Below are 24,618 nucleotides of genomic sequence, written 5' to 3' on the forward strand. Positions count from 1 at the left end.
GCTTTTAACCTAATTTAAAACTTGACAAGCTTCCCAGTGGCATATTTTAGCAACCCACGACTTGCGACGTTTCCTCGCACCACCCCACTCTCAGTAATGAGTCCAACGTTAACATCCTTTGTTTAAGAAAAAAAAAAACTTTTTAAATTATATCCTCTGTGGAGGATCACTGGAAAAAGTCAGTTTGCACATTTCTACAGCTCTACACTTCTCTGAAAATGTGTGGATTCTGACCGGACTATTTGCTGGTTCAGGTCATTTTTATGTTTTTGTTTGAAACCAATAAATGTTTACACCAAGTAGTAATGTGCTTTGTTTGCATCTGAGTGTGTTTAATTTTATTTATTATTAATATAAACACTGCCCCCTCTGATCCATTAGTCCTTTGCTCACGTTCCATTTCAAGCAATAACTCAGGTTTGAAGAACAGCAGCTCCATAAATTAATTTTGCCTCTGCGTCTCTCCCGTTTCGACTTCATTAACCCCTGTCGCTCCTCATCTCCACATGGATTCCTCATGGTGAAGATAATTCCTTAATCATTTAAAAGCAATCGCCTCAAGTGTCTGTTGTGTGTTCGGTGTATTAACCCTGAGACTTCGATTCCACTTGAATTTCTGCGGTTATGGCCGCTGTAGTGCAATTTACTGATGTTAGTGAGCCTTCTCATCGTATGATGTTGAACATGTAGGTCTTCGCTCTAAACAGTTAAAAGGCAGGAAATCATTGAACTTTGTGGTTCGTTGAGGGTTTGATGCTCGACAAAATCAACATATTTTATATCTTTTACCGAAAGGATGAGTGGTTTGGTGTCCACACTGGGATTTTTTCCACAGCTTCTTCAACCATATTTTAAATGATTGTTTAAGGAAAACTGCTCCAAAAAGTGGGAGCCTGGATCTACACGGGATGCTTAGGGTAACTGGGTGTGAGAGCGCCACCTGTTGGTTGGACTGGCACCCATCACAATGCAAGACACCCTAACTCATGAGTGAATTACAATTAACAGCTGGTTATCACCCTGTTAATAGCTCAGTTATCAATAACATGCAAATATTTGGATTTTCCTCTTAATGTTTCCACATTTTATGTAGTGAAAACCTGCAGTTGCCATAAATATCTCAATTAGCATTGATTTAACAAAGGAACTAATGTGAAAAAGAAACTAGTTGTTTCTGACATTCACAATAAGTGCAAATGAAGTTTTCTTGCGTGCGCGCACACTCACTCACTCACTCTTTTCCTTTCTTCTGCGGTTAATATTCTGGCACATTCTACACTTTCATTACTAGGTGACAACATCAGCATTTCAGAGCTCTGCGACAGCAGTCGTTACACTATTAACATTTCATTTGTGTGACACTTTAAAGCTATTGACAATGAGTTACCTGTTAATTTAGCTGGGTGTTACACTGGAGTAATTCACGGTAAATATCTTGCTCCGGGGGCCCTACAGCAGGAGCAGGTTTTGAACCAACAACTTTCCTGCTGTAAATGAATATCCCAAGTCATTGTTTCCTCTGCTGCCCCCTGACTGGTTCCCATGTTCAGTAAAGGTGGTGATGTGAGGTTCTGCTGCTGCCCAAACTTGTCCCCCGTTTCCTCGTGGGCGGCTATAGGTGAGTAGCTTTTCGTTGCCTTCAGCAGGCGGGGGTCCATCCTCAATGTTAGCTGTACATCGGAACTTCTTAACCTGAACATGTTACGGAGACGGCATCAATTGCTGGTACGTTAACATCTCGCGGGTGACGGTTCTACTTCCCAATGACTTTCACGCAATGAGACAATGTGCAGATTTCTTTATTGCTATTAATTTTTAATATTGTAGTTCCCTGAGGACCAGGTCGGATACTGCAGCATCAGTGGTTTTAAAAAGCAAGTTGCTGGGTTTAGTGATGCATCAATGGTACAGAAAATATGATTTTTGATATATTTATCTCAGCGTGCGTGCGTGCGTGCGCATAAAACAGCGCTGATCTGTCAGCTTTGGTATAATTTAAAGTCTTGGCAGTGGCAACCGGTTTATTTAAAGGCAGATCATAAGGCACAGAATTTTTGGCGAAACCCTTGGGTCCCCCTGTTGGAAACGCGGCCGTCACACGGCCTTGAATGAGATGAGGTACTCTGGGTAGGCGCCGGCGTCGCAAAAGATGACGTAGATGAAGGGGTTCTGCAGGTTGTCCACAGCGCAGTCATGCAGGCCATCCAGGGGGTCGCTGGGGTTCAGCGCCGTAGGCTCTTTCATCTTCCCGTTCCCCAGGCACGCCTTCCCCGTGAGCACTCGCGCCCTATACATGTACTTGTGGCCGTTCTCGTCTGGGTTCGAGTAGTTGTCGTAGCAGGAGTAGTAGGCCTCTCTGGCGAAGTACGTTCCATGGCCGTATTTTGTAGCTGGGGAGGGAATAATAAAATTAATATTAAGCCAGTAGAGACTTTCATAATAAGTGCAGAGCTGGAAGTGCTGAAACTCTGGTAAAGAGGGACATTTTCTAGGTGCTCGGTTTGGGAATGAAGGAGCTGGCAAACAATCGATGGCGCTTACCGTTCCTGCCACAGAAGCTCCTGTTGAAGCCGTTGGCGTTTATCTTCTGGCAGATGTCCTTGGTGGTACCGTGGTAAAGGATCTGCTCGTTCTTGTTGCTAGGGTACTTCTTATCGACAGCCTGCTTCCTCACTGCGTACCTCTGCCACTGCTCCTTGTTCTGGACTCTCTGTATCTACAGACACGTGGAGGGTTGGACACAGAGCTCATTCTGGGCCCATTTTCACCACCTTATTTACTTATGTACACTCGTCACCCCTCAGTCAGTCTCTCGTTATCTGGTTTTTCATGCATCTGGTCTGAGGCCATCATTAATCGGTCTGGGTTGTCATTTATGCTGTCTGCTGCACTCGGTCCAGGCCGTGGACATTCGGTCCAGGGCCGTAAACTGAGACCAAGTGGCAGTGAGAGACGGGCTGAAATCCACTGTCTTTAATTCTATTATTCATTTATTTAAATGTGACATGTATCTTTGCTGCTCCTCAAGCTTGTCCACACACACAATCCCAGTAAGTTCAATTTACGAAACCATTTTTAAAAATTTTGTATACGCTAGACCCTTCGTGAAGGCAATTTCCAGAAATAGCTTGCTGTTATCCTAAAGACCCAAAATCTCAGCTCTATGGGGGTTTTGACACCATCACCTACAGTGGTGAGGGGGGCCAAGAAGAAAAGGCAACTGTAAAGTGGCCAAATTTTTCATGTTTGTAATTTAATGCAGAAGAAAAAAAAAGTGCACTGTTAAAGAAAATTAGAAGAATGAAGTAGTTCAGGTGATGGGGGGTCTATGTTCGCTACAATCGCGATTACGCGTTGAATTTGGGATGGGTTTACAACAAAGTGAAATCTTTCCCTGAAAATATAATTTCATAATAAATTTTATCTGGTTTTTCAATATTCGGTTGGTTTTCAGGACCGGCTCACAGTGAATAAAAGTATTAAATTGGCATTTCTGCTCTGTTTATTCAGTGCAATCCGTTCCTTTGGAAACCAGGTCCTGTAGTATTTCTTACCTGGATTATCTCAATGGTTTTATTATCACTCTGTGTAAAGTCTTGACAGGACTGTACAAACTCTTTGGAAATTCTCTGAAACTCCTCTGATGCGGATGGCAGCGGAACCACCTCCATGTCACTGCGGTCCATTTTGGTCCATGTCGGTGGCGGTTGGATGACAGCTGAGGAAGAAAGCATGTGTTTGCAAATGACGTCATTCTACTGAAGCCAAGCGCATTGACATAAAACCCAATACCTTTGAGGACAGAAGCTGCTGGATTTTTCTGGACTAGATAATGATTGTTAGAAGATACAAAAATAAGGGGCAACAAACTACATTTCGTCTTGTGCGTCTACCTGTGTCTGAATCTGCCAGGAGGCTCCTCTTGATTTTGACCGTCCTTCCTTTACTGTCCGTCTGCTGCATTTGCTCAAAGTCCACAGTGAACGTCTCCCCTCTGTGTTGGTACACGTACGTCTTCTTTTTCTCGTGGTAGGCCACTTCCAGGCTATAGCTGACGCTGGAGTCCATCGCTCTCCAGCTGTCGTACCTGACCTTCTCCCAGCGCACTGTTCTCCTGACCCTCTCCTTATCTTGCTTCTCGTTCTCTCTGTCCTTGGCCTTCTGGACCAAGTCCTTCATCTGGAGAACGGCCATCAGGACATCATCCTTCTTCCCCGACACTGTGAACTTGTTGGATTGGGCAGTGATCCAGACTTGGTTTTTGCGAGCCAGAGCCAGGATGTTCAGCTTCTCGGAGTCATTGAGCAGGTCAAGACCTGGGGTTTCCACCTCCTGGCTGCTGCACTCCTCTCTCACCAGCTTTTCCAGCCCCTCCTTGACCTGGGCCAGGCTGGCTGAGGATGTCCCGTACACCTCCACGGTCATGGCAGGGTACGACACAGAGTGCACAAGGCTGACCGGGTTCAAGATGCCGCTTTTCGGGGACACCTGGGACTGGTCTGATATCGAGGCAGTGCTCTGGGCTGCAACCGTTTTCCCTGCTGTTGGGGGCATCAGAAGGTTAGAGTAGCTTAATTTTTCAGGAGTTTATATTTGTGCAACATGTTGCAATTACCCTTGCTAGCATTAAGGCCACAGCATTGAATGGTGAAGTATTTTAGCAAAAAAGAGTTCTAGCTGTACATTTTCCTAGTTCTTCATCATTTACATATTCTAAGAGGCTCTGATAACCCATCCTATGGTGAATTAAGTAATATTACATTGAGGTAACAGCCCTGATGTGTAGTTAAAGGGAATTCTTACTGTATATCGTATTATATCAGCCATATTCCAGTCAATCATATTTATTATTGATTCAGAGAGAGAGCACTTGCCTGCTTTTTGGGGAGTGACCTTTTTAGACTTCTTCATGACCTCCTCAAAACTAGACATTATCTTCTGCTGGAATATGACGATGTGTATTAGGGTGACGGATGGGTTGGGGTGGTCTTTCAGAAAAGTCTTGACGGCGTCTATCATGGCCTGAGCAACTTTATTTGCTGGAAGGTTCCCTACACCTAAAACATGAGGACATGGTCAAAACCTGCTGCTCCAGCATGTCTCACATACTTCTTCACTGATGTAGGCAGGTTCATAAGCATACCAGTCCCTAGTGCGGGAAATGCTACAGACTGCACCGTAACGCTGTCACAGGCCTTCAAAACTTTGACCACAGAGTTCGTGATGCCTTTCTCCGTGGTCTGTCCTACCATATGGACAATGTGTTTGACCTTGAGGTTTCCTGCTTTGGTTATCACCACTCCATCATTTGGTTGAGTGCCTATTTAAAAAAAAAAAAAGGTACATTTGGCTGGTTTGTCGCACAAATGAAAGACGTACCACCATACAGCACGTGGGAGGGGAAATGGTTGAACGTACCCAAGGCCTTGCACTCGTCCACCACTGTAGTCCCTGCTGCTTTGAGAATTGCCCCAGACACACCTGCAGAATGCAAGTCAGTGTATTTTTCAACTGGGTATCTAAAGTACTTATTTTTAATGTTGTTTCGGCTTCAGCGACAAAGTAGAATTTGTAGTATTTATATTGAAGTGGAGGTCACCAGGATGCTGCAGCAATCTCTCGGCTGCCCACATTGGCTACTGTACACCAGTGGAGTGGGAGGGAACTCACCTGAGCTTAGGTTGAGGCTGGTGTTGGTACTGCTCACAATGGCATCGGTCATCTCTTTGGTGATGTCACCATACAGTGCCTTGACTTTAACTGGCCCCATGATGACTTCAATGGTGCCTGTTGGGTTAATTAGAATCTAAAAGTCACAGCAGCTACGGAGGGACACAAAAATCCTCAAGGCTCATGGACCCTGGGACATCATGAAGACTTACCACTGGCTAGATCCAAATCTTCATCTTCAGATGTAGTGGTCCAGTCTTCATTTGCATCCAGATCTTCACTAGAGCCAGTCTAGTTAGTCAGATGAACATGTGATGACACATCACTTACTTTAAGTAAAATTAAGTTGTTCTTTTATTTTTCCAACCTTTGTTTTTGTTGTCCACTTCTTGAACCCTTCCAGAAAGTCCTGAAGAATCTGGTCCTGATCGATGACGATGTAAACCAGTTTTAAAACAGTGGAGGTCTGCCTTGATAAATGATTCTCAAACCCTTGCAGCATGGCAGATGTGACATCAGTCGCTTTAAGGCCTCCACCACCTGTAGTGAGAGGCAAAATATAAAATCAGAAATGAGTAATTGTGGAGCCTTTAATCTTTCGTAATCACACCTATGGCTTGATTTCGTATCTATGGCGGTAGAGTTTTTTTTTTTTTTTTTTTTTTTGAGCTCAGTCTGATACCTTTGATGCCAGAGCTCTTTATTGGGTCAGTTGACATCTGTGATGTTATAGTGTTGCATGTTGAGCTCAGTTTGAGATACCTGTGGTATTATTAACAATGCTGGGCTCAGTTTGATACCTGTGGTGTCACAGGGCTCTAGACTGAGTCAACCTCAATATCTATGGGGCCATAGTGCACCATGTTGGTCTTAGTTTAAGACACCAATGGTATTATGATGTACAGTGTTGGGCTCAGTTTATCTGGGGTGTCACAGGGCTCTTTGCTGGGTCAACCGATATCTGTGGTGCTAGCGTGCGCTTCGATAGCCCTTGTTGAGTATTTATGGTGTCATAAACACACTTTAAGCTCACCGGTACCGACAGCAGGGAAGGAGACAGTGGTGATCTGGTTCTTCTCGCACGCCTCCAATACTCTCTCAACATGGGACGTCACCTCTGCCGTGGAGTGGGGCCCCAGCATGTGAACGATATGGTCACAGTGCAGCGAACCACCGCTCGTCACCATGACCTTGTCATTATCCAGAGGACCTGCACACAAACGCACCCAAGTGAGACTCTCTACACTATTAGACGAGAGGTGACTGGCGGCTGTTGAGCCAACTCACCGAGTTTTTTACACTCCTCCTGCACCGTGTTTCCCGCTGCCCTGAATATTGCTCCGGACACCCCTGAGCAGAGGCGAGAGAAACGGACAAGGGCTGAACATCTCCAGGTGTAACCCAGCAGTGTGAGAGCAGTCAGTGTCATTGTGAACAGGGTGTGTCTATGTGCTCTTCATTCTCACGTGGTTTTCCACTTTAACGTAAGACGCGCGTGCACACACACCTCCGGTCAGGTTCAGGTCCTTGTTGGTGGTGTTGACGATCCCTCTCACTGTCTCATGGATGATACTTCCCTTCTTCAACTCAAGTCTGACATCCCGGATTTTAACTTCACAGTTTGGTCAGTTGTTAGAGGGTCAAAAAGAAGCACAGTGTTCCGTTAATGTTCCGCATTCCAAATAAAATGGGGAAATGATGATAAAATGTTGTAATTCAGAAAATATGGTTTGATTTGACACAACACCACAAACCTTGATGGTCTGGGAGTCCTTTGAGATTTGACTGAACTGGAGCTGAAGAAGGTACTGTGGTGGCCTGTGTTTTTTTAAAAAAAAAAAAAAAAGTGAATATTCAATTTAAAAAAAAAAAGAATAAAAAATTACTGTGTGCAACACTGCCCTAAAACAGACCAGTACAGCAAGGTTTCTGCCACTGCAATATTTATTTATTTACCTCATATTTTTCTCCCAGTGACACTGATTTATTCATGTATACAGCTGGGGAATTTTTTACTGTTTTAATTGAGGGTAAGTACCTTGATCAAGGACATTATAGCAGGAGGAGGGATTTAAACCCAGGTCCTTCAAGTTCATGGTGATGGCTCTGACCTTTACACCACCCGTGTCCCCCCTTGATGTACTCATCACCTATGGTACCTAGAGAACCCAAAGACCGTTACCTGCTTCATGAATGGCACCTTGTTCCGCTCCGCAAAATAGTCGCAATAAGAGTCAAACACCTTTTGGTCCAAGGACACTATGAACATGGATCTGATGCAGGATGCTGCTGTCTGTGTGGAATGGTTCTCCAGACCTTTGAGCATTGCTTCGATCGAATTCTTGGGCCCAATATTTCCTCTGCCTGCGGAAGGACGACAAGGATCACGGACGTAAATGAACACGGTGCTTTGATGTAAAACATGGTCAGCCTCAACTCCCATGCAGTTAAGCAAGGCACTAAAACTAAAATGTTTTCTGCAGGCCATCAAGTTGGATTCTACATGTGATGCTGCACATCCACACCGCCTTCCTGCCTCCTACTAGAGCCAGTTGCAGCCGGACTTTGGCTCACCTGTGCCGATAGCAGGGACGGACAACGACGTACATTTCTTGGTCTCGCAGAGCTGCAGGACCTTCTCCATGGAGGCCGTGATACCGTCTGTGTTAGTGGGTCCCACCATCTGGATGATGTAGCTGCAGTTGAGGCTGCCTCCTCCGGTGACGACCACAGCATCTGCCTTCTGCTTCCCTGTGGGGCCGAGGGATGGCAGGTTGAAATCGGTCCACTCGCTTATTCCATACAAAAATTCTTGTGCTGCCTGCTCACACCACCTGTTTTCATCTGCTATTAATGTGGTGTAATCCATCTCGTTGCCAACACTTCTTCCATGAGCTCTGAGATCCACGTGCAGCCATACGTTACCTAGTTGGGCGCATTCATCCATAACGGACGTCCCGGCGGCCTTAAGAATGGCTCCTGACACTCCTTTCAAAGAGAAATGGAAGAAAGACCCTTCACAATACTTTGTACAGACACAGATGCATAAATTGACAACTAAATGCAAATGTGTTTATTTTGCTGATGTTTTCCTCCAAAGCAACTTACAATATTGAATTAGTTGCGCTGTTTTACACAGCTGGGTAAGTTTTACTGGAGCAAGGTGCCCTGATCAAGTGTACCAGTGCAAGATGTGAGATTCAAACCCAGGTCCCGTGAGTGTAGGACAGCAACTCTAACCACTACGCCACCTGCTGCCTGATAGTCTTACATGCCGGCCCATGCTGGAGGTCCTCTCTGAATTCCGGTGTTTTCTCCTTACTTTTTTGACCGCCCTTTCCACCTGTTTCTGTTACCTCCAGTACCTCAAACGTGTTCCATCCACCTATAACGCCGACCTGTGGCCACTCACCTGTGTCGAGGTCCAGACTGCTGTTGGTAGAATTCACGATGGCGTCCACTTGCTCTTTGGTGATGTCGCCCTTCTTCAGCACCACCAGTGTGCACCCAATGAGCACTGTTGTCGCACAACAACAACACAAAGAGAACGAGGGACAGGAAACCTTCGTGAGGACTTTGCGAGGCGAATGCTGGTATATGAATTGTAAAATCGAACTGCCGAAAGCTGACGTACTTCTCGCGTTTGCTGTTTTAGGTGCCACAGATGGAGCTGCCTTATTCTGTTTGTTTGCCGAAAGTGGAAATTTTCCAAAAATGGTCCTTGCACTTGGTCTTCTGCTGGAGTCTTTCCCCAGCATGCCTGGAGTTCCCTGTTCATCAGGTGGGAGAAATATTACTCAGTTTATAGTGGCCTTGTAACCTGTAAAATAATGGACTAACTTTAATTTCCTGCCAGAACCCTCATTTTCATTCCACGCACCATTTCTTTTACCGCAGAAATGAATTCCTCGACTATCTTGGCATCAGGGTCGACGATAAGGATGTTTGTCAGGTTTTTCGGTGGTTTTTGTTGGTTTCGGCAGAACTCGAGGACGGCCGCCATGATGGCCTTACAGCTCTCTCTCACAGGGAAGCTGAAGGTGGCGCACCCCAGCGGTGGCATCGCTATGGAGACACACTGCTTGTCCTCTGCATTTGTGAGACACTTGAGAGTGACTGGCTTGAGGTGGACCCCTGTCCCAAACACTGGAATGCCAGCATATATGAGAGTCTTAGCAGACAGCTGTCCTGGGGGGGAGAGGATCACATCTCCAGGTTGTAAAGGGTTTCCTTCTGCTAAAAGCTTGTTAGGGACATCCTGTATCTGAGGGCCCCCAACATGGAGAAGTTGCTGGGCTACAGGGTTATTGAAAGCCGTGGTGCTGCTCAATGGACAAACCAAAACCTCAGCCATTTGGCACGTTATGTCGCCTTGCGTGATGGTCAAAGTGATACTTCCAGTAATTTTAAGGCTGTAACGCTGGAAAGGACATGCATGGATGTCTTTCTCGTTGGAGAAGAAGAGCTTGCATCTGAGTTCCTTGCCCCTTGCTTTGAGGGCAGCTTGATTCTTCTCCAACACTTTGAATTCACCAGCTTTGGAGAACGTGTGCTTCTCCATCATGATTCGAGCAGTGTGCTTCTTCACCACGGACACGGCCTCTTTGATCTTCTCCCGAGCTGCAGTGACTTTCAGGCAAGGAGAAACCCATGCCTGTGATGGCAGCACCATTATATCCAGGGCCTTAATATCAGGCTCTTCCTGGAGGTTCATGCAATCTCTGATCAATTCCATTTCTTGCTCTGATTTGAGTGGAACTTCTTCTGTTGCTGGCACTTTGTCATTCAGGTAGCCTTTCACCTTTCTTGTAATGTCTGCCACCGCACTGCCAAACCCAACTATCACAATCTGTTTGTCTTTGTGTGAAACCCTTACATTGCCAACGCTGCTGAAGGATTCCACGTCTTTGTTCAGCTCATTATAAAAGTGTCTCCAGTTTTCACCCTTTGTGATTTCAACTTGATCAGGTGTAAGGTCTATCACCTCCTCCTTCAGAACATCATTTATTTTATTCTCGGCGTTGGGTAGATCTTTCTTCTCCACAAGGATCTGATAGGAATGACCTCGGTCAAGGATCACAGCCGAAATACAATTCGGGACAAAGTGATCGGCTACAAACTTCTTGATATCAAAAGTCTTTAAATATTCCACTTTATGTGCAGATAAATTCAGAGTTTGAATAGCTAAATTCATGTGAGCTTCCTTCACAGTTGCTTCTGCTGAGCTCACCTTGTCCTGCAGGCCCTTAAGATGGATGCTCAGGTTTGCTTCATCTACTGAGCTCTCAACATCACCCAGTTTACCAGAGACCAAGTTCCACAAGAAATCTAACTCCTCCTTGGCTTGGACAGGGAAGCTCTTCTCAACGGTGCTCCTCTCGGTCTCCAACTCCGCATCGGTCTGCATCACAAGCACCTTGATGTTGTCCTCAACGCGCTTTGCTTCGCCCCGGTGTCCCACCAACACAACAGTGCAGCTTGTGCTGTTGTAGGAGACGTGGACGTCATCAGAGTTCGTGTTGAGACATCTGTCCTTGATTCTCTCCCAGACCTCTGACTTTGCTGCCACCAAGAAAACCGTGTAAGTCTCCAATAGGTCTTGCATGGCTTTCTGAGCATCAGATTCCCAAGTGGGGGCCACGTGGTAAAGCAGCAGGGTGCTGGGGTCTAACGACATCTCTAACAGGACCTGTGGTGGCACTGCAGTCCTTTCAATTGAGAGTTTGGCATGAGCCTCCCTCAAGGTCCTCTCAAAATGCTCTTTGAGCCTCTCGTGAAGGTAGATTTTGCCAAGGTATTCAGAGTCCAAAGGGAAAGTAACTGTTCTAGGAAAGGTTGGAAGGGGAGAAGTTTCTCCAGCCAAAGCTTCCTGGAGAGTGGAGTAGAACAGCTGGACGTTCAGACTGACTCCACAGAGATGGTGTTTCTGCTCAGCCACCCTCTGTGCCACTGTGAAAGACAGCCGACCAGGGTAAGGTCACCTTACTAATTTTCTACAAACTGCAACAAAGGTTAAGTCTTTTAGGTGATGATCACTGTGCGGAGCACAACATAACTACCATACTACATACTGACTTTGATGAAGATCTGTCATTCCCAGAACAAACCTTAGCGCTAGATGTTAGACCCAACCCTACCTTGCCAGTGTTCGAAGGTGACGATCACACTACTAGTCCTGTTGATCCAATGCAAAGATTTGATTTCTCCTCCTTTGCTCCTTTTGCTGGTGAAATACAGCTGCAGCGCCTCATCCGAGATGTTGTCCATCTCACCCTTAACCAAAACTGTGTCTGTGTGCTCCAGACGCGAGACGGAGATCTCCAGGTTCTGGAACTTCTTCCCAGAGCATTTCTTCAGGAAGGCCTGGATGTCTAAAATTGGGATCAATGGGTTGAGTACACCATGATGTCATACTGCACAGCCTGCTATGTAGTGTGAGTGTGAGTCCATAGGCCTGGTCCGGTTACACAACCGTCTTAGGCATCTGGATGAACCTTATTGCACTTGGAAACAAGGTAAAAGTTTACTAGGCCTGTGAGTAAATGCATTGTGGCATGTAGCCCCACCTCACTATGCCCTGACACAACACTGAGATGATGCACCACCCTGGTTGCCCCTGGCAACCTGTCTTGGTGACAGCTACCATAATAAAGGACACAACTCGCAAACATGACACCAACACATCTAACTGCCATTGGCTGTGATTGTTTAACTGCGGTTCGAGACTTCGGGTCTCTGCCTATAGCCCCGAGCCCCTTCACCCGACACCTCGCCCAGCCCAAAGTAAAGCTGCGGTTAAACAAAGAGTCCAAGTCATCTTGTCCCAATGCATCAGCACAGTCATCACACACATTTACATGAAAACCGTCCTCTAGCTGAATGACCCCCTGTGAATGAACCCTGGTTTGGTAAACTCACCGATGTCCTCTTTGAAGGTGACCGCTATGCTCTTCTCATCAGTGAGAACTTCCCAGGAGTGTTCAGCACCTTTACTGCAGCTCTTGATGTAGACAGGGATGAGCCCGTGCTTGCAGTCACCTGTAAATCCGCTCAGGACGAACCGGCGGGGGTCCAGCTTGCTCTCCGCGGCTCCCTCGTCGTAGAGCTCAACGGTCAGAGCGGAACCGTTGATGTTGTGCTCTTCCTTGGCGAGGACTTTCTGTGCATCTGAAAAACGTTGAGTGTAAAGGAAGGTCTGTCAACGGGGAACAGCAAACAAGCTCTTCTGTGGTTCCGGTCACAGCTTTTAATTTCTTCAGCAGAAAGTGCTGTAATATGAGCGAGGTCTATGACCTCTTCTGCACATCGGAGGACAGCAAAGCTCAGCTGCTCATAAAGCTTGGAGGAAGAGCCCCCTTCTAGCAGGTGTGTGTGTGTGTGTGTGTGTGTGTGTGTGTTAGCATTGTTTGCAATAATGTGGAACCCTTCACTTCAGAAGTGTTTTGCCATATGTAAGAAAACCCACCGCATATCACCTACGTCTGGAATTTTGTTCTTTAAAGTGTCTGTGCAATAGAAACAATATTCAAATCCTGAAAAAAAAAAAAAGGTGAAAATGCAAACCAGGAAACAAAGGTTGGCCTGTTAGGGAGTTTCCACCTCATTCTGTTCATATCTAAATATCATGTAATATCATCTACAGCCTGATGATCCAGTTAGGGTTAATGTTGAGCCCAACCCTACCGTTCCGGCCTAAGAAGGTGACAGTCACACTACTAGTCCTGTTGACGCAACACATGGAACGTACAGCGTAATTTCACCCGCAGTTCGATGCTGTTTTTTTCTCTCACCTGACAGGTTGGACATCCTGATAATCCACTGGTTTTCCCCATGTCTCATTATGCTGACATCCTCGGAGAACTGCTCAAAATACAGCAGAAGCCAGTCCTCTGAGAGTGGACACTGACAGCGCACTAGCAGTGTGCCTTCCTCGTCTTTACCCTTCTCTTTCTTTGATTCTGAAAGAAATGTGTTTAAAAAGTCTCGTATTATTTGCATACACCTTAATTTCAATTAGTTACTATTTAATCCATCTCTCATATAGCTATGACATATTTTCCAAACTAAATCCAATTTACAGTTCTTGCAATGCGCGGATTTCACCACCAGGTGGCACAATAGTTCAGTTATATACAGCTTGTCTATTTCATTCTGCCCCCTTTCCCTATTGATTTCGAAAGTATGAATCAACAAGTTTTTTTAGGAAGTACTTAATTTCGATTAAAAAATATTTATTTTTCATGGGAACCCATTTTTAAAATGAAAAGTCTTACCTTCTCTGCAAAAAGGCACTTTTTCCTAAAATAAAACATTCGTAAAGTAACATTAATAGTAGGAAAATTTTTAATAATATGTATTTCTCGCTGATACATCCCTAGGGTTCAGCACAATGACTCTTTAAAAGATGTGAACAGCCAGGTACAAGCAAGTCCCTCCCTGTCAGGGAAGTGGCAGGGAATTCCTGTAAAGTACCTGCTTCTCCGTCTCTGGGCCACGTGACGGTGTGGTGTCCGGCTCTTCGGCGCCGCGTGCACGTAAAGGTGTGTTTGTACTGATGCTCTTCACCCTGAGCTCCACAGGCCCCCAGTCCTTAAAATCCACTGTGTGCTTTCCTCTCTGGAGCACTTTCTGAAGATCTGATAGAATGGAAACATACTTCACTCGTTCCAGCATTCACCTGCATCATAATAAACATTCCCCCTGTATAATACACACACATTTTCAGAACCGCTTGTCCCATACGGGGTCAGCAGCGACAAAAAACGTTCATTGGATACATTTTAACGTGACAATAACATGACAGTATTTGCAAGAAAAGTTGCCAGTAACTGAAACCTTTAGATTTTTTTTTCATCTTACTTCCTCAACGAGCCAAAAACACAATTTCACCGTTATCTGTTTTTCTCACTCCCTTACACTAACAGTGTCTTTTTCTGTTTTTATCTGTATTAAATGACATTTTTAGCTGCTGTTATTATTTGGGAGGAAGTTTACCTTCATCGTGGAGGTACACCAGCAGCGCCTTCCTGCCGTCACTGGGGTGCTCCTGGATTTGAAACACTTCTCCTCCCGATTTCCTTTTGTTCCTGAAGTACAAGAAGAGCTTTGACTTCATGGAGCCCAACTGGTCTGGAAGACCCTCCAGAAGCAGCATCTTCTGCTCCATGTCAGCAAACAGTGAATGTGAACAAAGTGAAAGTGAAAGTATGCAGTCCATGTGGGAGGGATTTACAGCAAGAAGGAAACTCCCCGTGTTACCACAGTCAGTCTGTTTCACTTTATTCTGCTCTTTTCTTTGGAACATACATATGAAAATAGGGGAGAAGCTGTTTGTTCAGCCGTCCGTTCGTCTCATTCCCTCTTGACTCCGGCTCTGTTTCGGACTCGCTGCGCCCGTGCAGCTTCACATCACCTTCACTTTCATTTTTGCCGTGTGACTTAGAAGAAATCGGTCACAGAAGAGTGGCGAGGAGACCTTTGCCCGGTGAACAACTGAAATCCAAACGATCTGCGTTCAGAAGTCCCAGTGAAGTGCAAGAGACTGGAGCAACAGTAAGGAATCTTCATTGATCTCCATTTATGATATGATTCTCGCATTTTCCCCAGGGTATTTATTCCAAAACTGTGGAGGGATATTAATATGTTCTTTCATACCTTTCCAGGTGAGGATGACGTCCACTGAAGATTCAGTAAGTAATACAAATCGGTGTGTGCCCACGGTACTATAAAGAAAGACATGACACACTTTAGAAAATGTGATCCTTCATTTTTCTTTTCTGCTGCAGCTTTACAATGGCAGCTTGTGCTCTGGAGAACAGGAGAAGATCGAGGCCCTGCAGGAACTGGCCAAGCTGAAGGTGAGGCACTCATACGTTCATTGTGTTTGGCTCTTTCTTCTTCGAGTGACAAGGTGGATCAGTCGGTAGTGCTGGTGCCTCCTTCCTCCTGGGCTGTCGGTTGACATGAGGGTTTGAATCCAGCTCAGTCTGTGTGGAGTTTGCATGTTGTCCCCTTTTTGCGTGGGTTTATTCCAGGTGCTCTGGTTTCCTCCCACACGCCAAAGACGTGTGTTTCAGGTCAATATGTGACTCTAAATTGACCTTAGCATGTGAGCGTATGTGTGTGTGTGTGTGTGTGATTGCCCTGTGACCTGACTGGCACCCCATCCAGGGTGTACCTTGCATCACACCCTGTGTTTCCTGGATAAGCTCTGGACCGCTGTGATCTTGTCCTGGGCACATTGTTATTGATCACTGAAGTTTCCTCTTTTTTCCAATTATATTTTTCCCTTCTTTTTCCTCTAATTCAGGACATGGTTGAGGAGGCAGAGAAAGAGAAAAGCAAACTTCTCCTGGAAAAACTGGATGCTGAAGAAAAAAAAAAGAAATTCCAAAAAGAGACACTGGACCTCTTGTCATTGCAGGAGAAGAAGGCCAAAGAGTTTCAGAAGAGGAACATGGAAATTGAGGTAGTCAGCCTTGTGAAGTAATAACAAAAATTATTGTTATATAATAAGACACGAGAAATATGAAGCCCATCATTTATATTTTAAAAGATAACAGCAAAGAGAACACAGCTGCCATACATTGTAGTGTGATTTTTATATTAAATGTAATGGTATACACACACACACACACACACACACACACACACACACACACACACACAGACTCACTCTGTCTGAAACTGCTCATATGCACATTGAGTATATCTGCATTTATCATGAAAGTAAATGATAGTAGCGATGCACTGGCGTCCTGTCCTGGGTGTGTCCTCTCCCCCTCTGACCTTACGCCCTGTGTTGCCGGGTTATGCTCTGGCTCCCTGTGACCCCATATGGGACAAGTGGTTTCAGATGACGATGATGTAAATGATAGTGTAGCGCTCTTCATATTTCCCCATAATAAGATATCACACACTGTCTGAAACCACTTGTACTGAGCGAGGTCATGGTGAGCCGGAGCCCCAAGCAGGACTCGAACCCAAAACCCGCTGCACCGCTGCTCCCCCGGCTGCAACGGTTCACTAAAAACAAATGTAATGTGACTATTTAGAGAACTCGCTGAATACTCAAGGTCTTGCTGTTCCGTAGGAAAGCATTGCAGACCTCGAGAGGTCCAACAACATGCTGAAGGAGCAGCTGAAGGAATACGAGGAAATGCTGACAAGCAAAAAAGCAGAATATGCGTCACTTCAGCAGAAATTCAAGGTATGGCGTCACGTGCAGTCAAACCGGAGCTCACAGGAGACACATTGCAGGTGGTGGAGGTGGAAACCCAGCTGTTTCCCAGCATCTTACCGTTTGTGTTTCCAGATCAAGGCCAGTGTCCCTGAGAAGAAGGTTAAGTTTGTACGTGTGAAGGAGGAGACTGAGGAGGAGGACTATGGGACCATTGAGTGCAAGTTCACCATCACCTGTAGACCTTCTCTCCCCCTGAAGGCTGGCCATGCCCTCATCACGTTCGAGGAGGAGGCTGGTGTGGCTCTAAACGTTCTTCTTTTACGTTTCGCTGTGTCCGCATAACGTTCATCCTGATGGAATCAGGACTCACGGAAAAGTAGACTCATTGCTCTCTGTGATTTACTTCATTCCAGTGGCAGAAAAAATTCTCATGCTGCCCAAATGTTCCGTCCCATGTGAGGGGACCAAGATGGACGTGAAGCCGCTTCGCGTGTTTCTGGAACCCTCTGTGAAATTCGAGGTACGGAAGCAACCTCCTGAATTAATTTGTTTGTTTGAAAAGAGATATGTGGCGGAATCCTGCTTTTACTGTCTTACTGTTCTATTGTTATACCGCATTTCACATCCTGGTGAAAGCTTTAGCAGATCTAGTTTCTCTCTCAAGAGACTTGAACCAACAACCTATCTGATCACAAGTCTAGTTCCTGAGCCAATAAACTACCTGCTGTCCTGCTCTCAGCTGCTTCAGTGGACTGTGGGCAAAAGCACCCATAACAATGGTATTCGTCATGTTTCCCCAGGTCCACATCAGTGTGTCTAAGAAGAAGATCCGCTTCTCCAATGCACCACCTGTTCTAGCTGAGGAGCGCATGAGGGACCGGCTGGAGCTGAGCTTCTCAAAGCCCAGCTGTGATGGCGGGGAAGTGGAGCAGCTGGAGTACGACCCTCAGACGGGCACCGGCCAAGTCACCTTCCTCAACACAGGAGGTCTGCGCAGCAGCGACTGTTCTCTTTAGATGGAAGTTCTTACAATGCATTTATTAGACATTATGTCAGTAACAAGCTTTTTTCTTTCAGTTGCTGAAGGTTTAAGTCTCAAGAAGAAATATCCTATAGATGTTGGCAAAAGTCTGAGCGTGAATCTTCATCCATATTTTGAATACCAGCTCAAACAGTTTCAGGTGAGAGTTGGAGTCAAAATTCATAATTATTCTCCAGTCTGTTCTCTTCCTTTGAAAGTTTCCTCTTCGTTATCATCTGGCGCCGCAACCAGGCTTCCGGCTCTCTGCTCTTGATACCCTGTTCAGTAAGTGGTAGGACTAACAACGCATAGCTGCATGTGTGATGAACATGACGGATGATCTTGGGTTCCAGACCTTCTCCGGGGTCTCCAAGCGCACCGTGCTCCTGAGCGGCATCAAAGACGTCCTCGACCAAGAAGACCTCCAAGATCACCTGGAGATCTACTTCCAGAAGCCCAGCAACTATGGGGGCGAGGTGGAGACCATCAAGTACGTCTCCAAAGGCGCAGCGGTGGCCTACTTCAACGACGATGTTCCTAAAATGGAGATATGAACCGGGGGACGTCCTACATTGACTGTCCTTCGTCCCTGAACCCAGTGGGACCCAGTCTGTCTAGTTTCCCTCCAAGAGTTCTTTCTGGATAATATTTAACTGACTTTGAGAGCGGGTTGCTGTGCTATAATCAGGTTTATCTTTAGGAATTTGCTCAGTATGAGAGGTGTAAAGGGCAATATTGAAGTGCCTCCATCAATTATCATTGACCGCTGGTCCAGTAGGGTCATCACGGTCCAGAGTCTCGTGGTCTTAAAACGGTGATTCTTTAATATTGTTATGGACAATTACAAACAAAATTAATACAACATATTTAGTTTGTGTGCAGTTTTGGGGACAAATCCAGCAAAAACGTTTAAACATTCAGAGGTAGCTTATTAATGCTCTCGAACGTGTTTCTTGTGTCTTTTCAGCAACTACGTGGTTTTATGGTCCGAATAAATTCTCCCTCCTTTCCTCGGACTTTACAAATATATCGGTCACGCGGCGGTGTGTCGCTTTTTTCTCTATTAGCTTGTTAAAGACCCTGTGGCAAACTATTAATAAAGTGCAGTATCACTCAAATTGTCTGCATGTTGCCTCTGTCGCGACTGAAAACCTGCTTTTTCATATTATTAACTCATTTGAAGAAAGTTACTTCACACTAGACTAGTTCAACTGTGGGTTACGCGGTTACGATATTTTCAACTCCTCTTCCTTATTCACTACACTTCACAGTTGCGCTGTTTGCGTTAATACGTCACTTCCTCCTGCCGTTCGCCTGGTTCCGCTGCACTAATTGCGTAACGGCTTCTCCTCCTCATAACTTTTTACGGGTTTCCTGTACGTAAATTCCGTAGCAGCCACTTATGCTGTTTCGTTTCTCCAGCTTTCCTCTACGCTTCTTACGTAGCCGCTCCTCCTCCTCTTAACTTTCAACGCCATACCCCTACGCTAATTGCGTACGCTGGCGTACAAGCGGCTCGTTGGAAAACGAAAGTAAAGCTAAAAAGACAGTTAAGCGTAAGTACGAAATGCAAATCGCTTTGTGATATTATTGCCTCTCAGGGTAAGTATAACTAAATTTTAATGTAATTAATTCTTGAGTATTATGATAGTGTGATGCAGTAGGGAGGATCACGTTGTCTACCTGTACATTAGTGAATGGTGTTCTTATAATTACAGATAATTATTCGTGCGAAACTCCTGTGGCTGTACAATGACATCACGTGTGGCTCTTTTCTGCATCTTCTGCTTGTTCTTTGTTTGCTCTCAAGGGCTGTGCGCCGAGCGCATGTCTCTGGGCCCCGGGACCCTGCAGGCCGAGGCGATGGCGACCCCGGAGGCGAGCCGGACCCTGGTGGTGTGCGGCGTCCCCGATCTCCTGCCCTCCTTCAGGATGGTCGACAAGCTCTTCATTCACTTCCAAAGGGCCAGGAGCTGCGGTGGGGATGTGCAGGCCGTCCAGTACCCCACCAACGTCACGGGCGTCGCCTTCGTCACGTTCGACAGCGTCGAAGGTCCGACACGGTGGCGCCGACGTCCCGCACCCGAGCGTCCCCTCGGTCGCACAGCGGTTCGCCGATCCGCCCCCACAGCAGGGCATGACCGTACCCAGTCTCACCAACACGCTCCAGTTTCTAGCCTAACGAATCAGTGTTTATTCATCCAGCTGACACGCGTGTCCAAGGTGACCTACGTCGGGAGGTTTGCGCACTTAGGTACTTACACTGATTTACCCATGTATCGCACAGGGTAATTTTAAACTGCATCACTTCAAGGTAAGTACCTCCATAGGGAGCATTACAGCAGGAGCAGGGATTTGAACCCAGTCCTTCGGTCGCAAGACAACAGTGCTAACCTCTGCACCGCCTGCCTCCAGATGCTGAGAGGGTTTTGACTGAAGATCAGCTGATGGAAGACCGAGAGTTTCCCGCGCCGTACCCGCTCACCGTGTTCAGGTTCACTCCGGATGTAGGTTGTTTTTATTATAATTATCACACTCATTCACACACACACACACACACACACACACACACACACACACGCACACGCGCGCGCACACTTTCTGAAACCGCTTGTCCCAAGCGGGGTCGCGGCGAGCCGGACCCTAACCTGGCAGCACGGGGCGCCTGGCCGGAGGGGGAAGGGACACACCCTGGACGGGACGCCAGTCCATCACAAGGCACCTCAAACGGGACTCGAACTTCAGACCCACCGGAGAGCAGGCCCCAGCCAAATCTGCTGCACCTCCGTGCCCCCCATAATTATTATTATTATTATTATTATTATTATTATGTGTTTGTGACCCATGTTTAGTCATCTTCATTCTTTCCTTGTAGACACAGGGGTGGTGAAGTTATTTACATTTATTCGTTCACCCAACACTTTTCTCCAGAGTGACTTAGAGCATTAAACTTCTGATTTACCCATTCAGGCAGCTGGGTAAGATTTACTCTATGCAGTCAGGGTAAATAACTTGATCATGGGTACTGCAGTGGGAGTGGGATTCAAACCAGGGTCCCTTGAGTGGCTGCTCTCACCACTACGCCACCTGCTGCCAGCTGTGATATTTGCATTTATTTAGCTGAGACGGAAAGGTCGTCTTTCTTGCAGGTGTTCTTCTTTGTCAGCGCTGAAGTCGACCTGTCTGCATTCAGGGACCCGCACAAGCTGATCCGGACCCTGCAGGAGACGCACAGGTCGGCGCGAGTCATCCCGCTGCCGTCCGGGAGGGGGGTCACGGTTGAAGGGCCCTTCCTGGCGGTGAGGGAGCTGAGGAAAGACCTGATGAAACGAGCGCAGGTGCCCGGGGATCGGGGTTTAGGGACGAGCCCAGAGAGCCGAGTTCCTTTAGGGGCGTCGCCTTCCAGAGGGGCTGTGGGCGGCACCTGGGAGTGCTCCACGTTTGTGGACGCAACCGTCTTCAGCTACATCCAGAGGCTCCACGGTCGAGATCTGAAGCGCTGTCTACGTAAGTACCCCGTGGAGATGAGGTCCGAGGAGCAAGGCGACCTAACCCTGGTCACGCTCTCCGGGAGAGAGTCGGCTTCGCTCGGCACGGCCCTCTCGGAGCTGGAGCTGCTGGTGGCCACCAAACAATCCACGCTGCGCATGCAGAAGATAGACTGTTGTGGGAACGGCGGGCTTCATGAAAATACTGTGCTGAGCGTCTGCCGACATTTTTCAGACGACTTCGGTGACATCCTGCTCTTCCCCCTGGAGTCAGGCGTTGCGGTCGTGGGTCCCTCCGCGTCTGTCCATAGCGTCTGCGCCCTGGTGGAGGACCGCGTGCGTGCGCTCGGCGGTTCTCTGTTGCCGAGCCGTGCCGGGGCCTCCCGGGAGGAGTCTTACGGTGCCCGTCCGGTGTCCCACGTGGGCCCGCGGGGCATGGGTTCCTACCCCAGCCCACCGTATCCCCCCCCGTAACTCGCCGCAGCGGCTAGAGCCTGAACACTCGTAAATGTACACGTGGCTAAATTCTGCCTTTCTGAGCAAAAAAAATGTTTGGCTTTCTTTGTGCTGCTCCATTTACGCTGTTTTTAAACAGTAAATAGAATCAGGGATTTACTTCCTGATTTATGCCACTTAAAATGAGCCGTTTATTAATTTATTTGACACTTTTCTCCAAAGTGATTTACACTGTTAAACTACTTCTACATCGATGTAATTTTCACTAAGGGTGCGTACCTTGATCAAGGGCAGCGTGGGATTCGATCCTGGGGCCTTTGAGAGCAAGACGGCGGCTTTAACCGCTACTCCGCTTGCTGGCAAACTACAGAAAACTTTGATCAGAAGCAGAAAATAATTTAAATAATGCGTTGAAAATTAGGTGGGATTTTGGGGCCTAATATTCATAATAAATGTCCTAATAAGGGAGACACCTGGTAGCGTAGTGGTTAGAGCTACTGCCTTTTGGCTCCAAAAGGTCGAGGTTCAGTCCTCACCTTCAGCTGTAGTCTCCTTGATCAAGGTACTTACCCTAATTTGCACCAGTAAAATTACCCAGCTGTGTAAATGGGTAAATAATTATTAGCTTGTAGTAATTGTAATCTTAACATTGTAACGTGCTTTTAAGTGAATAAATGTCCTAATAAATTGAGTCGGTAATTTATCAAGCCTTAATTTACATTTATTTATTTAACAGACACTTTTCTCCAAAGTGACTTCCAATGAATCAGAATCAGAATGAGCTTTATTGCCAAGTATGTTCACACATACAAGGAATTTGACTTGGTGACAGAGACTTCCACAGCACAGACAGAATGACAGTGACAAGACAGATGAGAAGATAGAATATGTGAATGAAGGATAAAAAATATATAAAAATATGAACTCTATGTAGTGTTATGAGCCCCACACACCTTATTCACCGCGGTGACTTACACTGCTAGATACACTACTTACACTGGGTCACTCCTCCATACATCAGTGGAACACACACTCTCTCTCTGTCACTCACACACTATGGGGTGACTTAGAGTCATCAGTCCACCTGAACAGCATATTTTTGGATTGTGGGAGGAAACCAGAGCACACCCAAGCAGACGGGGAGAACATGCGAACTCCAAACAGACTGAGTGGGGATCAAACCCACGTCCTCTTGCACTACGCAGGCGCCGTGACACAGCGGCGCTACTCACTGTGCCACCGCGCTGCCCTGTAAAACTTAATTTGCTGATCTTGAAATTGTTTCTGCGACTGAAGTTAATTTTATGAAGGTGACCATATTTCATTTTCCATAATCCAGTCATTTTATGACTCTTCTGTCACTGTGATGTTATGTCATTGTACTTTTCTCTTCGCCCACATGCCTCTTTGACCCTGTGGTCCCTCCGAGAAGCAGAATGACCACAGACCAGGATGTTGTTGCCAGACTGACCACGTGGGGGCGCCACTGAGCTATAGTACAGCTCTTCAGAGGCTCAGTGTATCTGTGAAGCCGCAAGTTTGGTCTTCGCCGGGCTGCCAAGTAAGGACCAACTTGAGAACTTTATGTGTGTGAACTTCAACCTGAATTCAGTTGATGTGCACAGTGCATACAGATAAAATTAAATTTATTTGTTTTCCCTGGATGCAATTTCATGAATCATGAAAGAACTGAAGCCCATTGTATGATGTTTGAATTCTCCAGCTCCCTACAGTGTGTTGTTTAAAGACGCATCAAAGGCAGAGCTGAACAATCCAATATAAAGTGTCTGTGGTCAGAACAGCCTGTTTTACATCTTCTATTCCTTCTGGTTCTGATGTTTATTCACATTTACATCATTTGTGTTTTGAGACCCTTCTTGAGAGGGATTCAGCAGCTGTGAGGGACAGACGGTGGTCATTCTACCTCATTGGAGCCGGAACCAAAAACCTATTGAGCTTCTGATTTTGGACTACTTGTGTGTGGAACCAACAAGTGGGCGGCGGGGGGGGGGGGGGGGGGGTCCTGATTGGGGTCCAGCCAGTGATCGGGTGCCGTAGGTATCGGGGAGCCGATCCACTGATTGTTGTAACCAGAGCATTGAGCTGGACACGGACAGATATTGAAACCAGTGGGGAGAGATGGAGGAAGGAGGGACACATGTTATGGAGAATTCCTTTGAAGAGCTGCTGGGAAAATGAATTGCGCCTTCGGGGGGGGGGGGGGCCCTCTAAATATCTACATCTGGTGCCCTTCACACAGCGCTGGAAGGCAAACCGACGGTGGGGGCCCATGAGCACTTGGTCCTTACTGGCACCACGTTTTCTGAGCTGATGTGTAAACGCAGGACCATCAGACTCTCGGTGGGGATCGACTCCTGGTTTAGGGTCCTGTTTATAAACCTGGTAAAATAACAATGGGGGGGTCCAGAACCCACAACACACTCCAAATGGTCTTCAGGTCACTTGTAGCAATTTTGGTTGTAAAGACAAAGTGCAAAACAGTAGAAAAGCTGTCGTCCCCCTCCCAGGGATTTACCAGGGTACTGCAACCTGCGGAGCGCCTCTGAGTGCCGCTAAGCTCCTGAAACTGGAAAGTCCAGCAGGAGACCTGGCGTTTAAGGAGCTGTGGCCAAAAAGCTGGAGGTTCGAGGCTCAAAATATGAGGTGCTGCTGCCCCTGAGTGGTCCGTGAGGATGGGTCACGCCCTGGGGGTCCCCGACGGGGACGGGGATGGACCCACCCGATGCCTACTGCCTGGACAGCAAGGAAGGAACGCGAGCTGTCGGGACGACTCTAAGGGG

At 46.7% G+C, this 24,618-nt stretch overlaps 3 protein-coding genes across 3 annotated transcripts; 2 read left to right on the forward strand and 1 right to left on the reverse strand.

Moving 5' to 3' along the window:
* Nucleotides 1–1,795: 1,795 nt before the first annotated feature.
* Nucleotides 1,796–14,994, reverse strand: parp14rs3 (poly(ADP-ribose) polymerase family member 14-related sequence 3). Its single transcript, XM_018746353.2, has 26 exons — nt 14,665–14,994; nt 14,143–14,306; nt 13,944–13,968; nt 13,461–13,628; nt 12,589–12,837; nt 11,808–12,041; nt 9,551–11,619; nt 9,305–9,440; nt 9,083–9,187; nt 8,596–8,658; nt 8,245–8,421; nt 7,853–8,034; nt 7,425–7,488; nt 7,178–7,282; nt 6,958–7,020; nt 6,704–6,880; nt 6,038–6,210; nt 5,883–5,961; nt 5,671–5,787; nt 5,419–5,481; nt 5,144–5,320; nt 4,875–5,057; nt 3,894–4,541; nt 3,555–3,718; nt 2,542–2,716; nt 1,796–2,390 (listed from the first exon to the last, which is right to left on the reverse strand). Exons 1-26 carry the CDS (start codon nt 14,972–14,974, stop codon nt 2,095–2,097), a joined length of 6,366 nt encoding a protein of 2,121 aa, XP_018601869.2. The 5' UTR covers nt 14,975–14,994; the 3' UTR covers nt 1,796–2,094.
* Nucleotides 14,922–19,104, forward strand: nmi (N-myc (and STAT) interactor). The gene is made up of 10 exons (XM_018746364.2): nt 14,922–15,222; nt 15,333–15,359; nt 15,456–15,527; nt 15,980–16,138; nt 16,763–16,879; nt 16,985–17,147; nt 17,266–17,372; nt 17,653–17,839; nt 17,930–18,033; nt 18,227–19,104. Exons 2-10 carry the CDS (start codon nt 15,339–15,341, stop codon nt 18,425–18,427), a joined length of 1,131 nt encoding a protein of 376 aa, XP_018601880.1. The 5' UTR covers nt 14,922–15,222; nt 15,333–15,338; the 3' UTR covers nt 18,428–19,104.
* Nucleotides 19,105–19,354: 250 nt separating this feature from the next.
* On the forward strand, nt 19,355–22,410 carry LOC108929024 (RNA-binding protein 43-like). The gene is made up of 4 exons (XM_018743312.2): nt 19,355–19,429; nt 19,684–19,926; nt 20,289–20,380; nt 21,023–22,410. The coding sequence occupies exons 2-4, from the start codon at nt 19,701–19,703 to the stop codon at nt 21,833–21,835; spliced, it is 1,131 nt and encodes a 376-aa protein (XP_018598828.2). The 5' UTR covers nt 19,355–19,429; nt 19,684–19,700; the 3' UTR covers nt 21,836–22,410.
* Nucleotides 22,411–24,618: the final 2,208 nt, after the last annotated feature.

The sequence above is a fragment of the Scleropages formosus genome, chromosome 12 (assembly GCF_900964775.1).
Source record: "Scleropages formosus chromosome 12, fSclFor1.1, whole genome shotgun sequence".
NCBI classification, from domain to species: Eukaryota; Metazoa; Chordata; class Actinopteri; order Osteoglossiformes; family Osteoglossidae; genus Scleropages; species Scleropages formosus.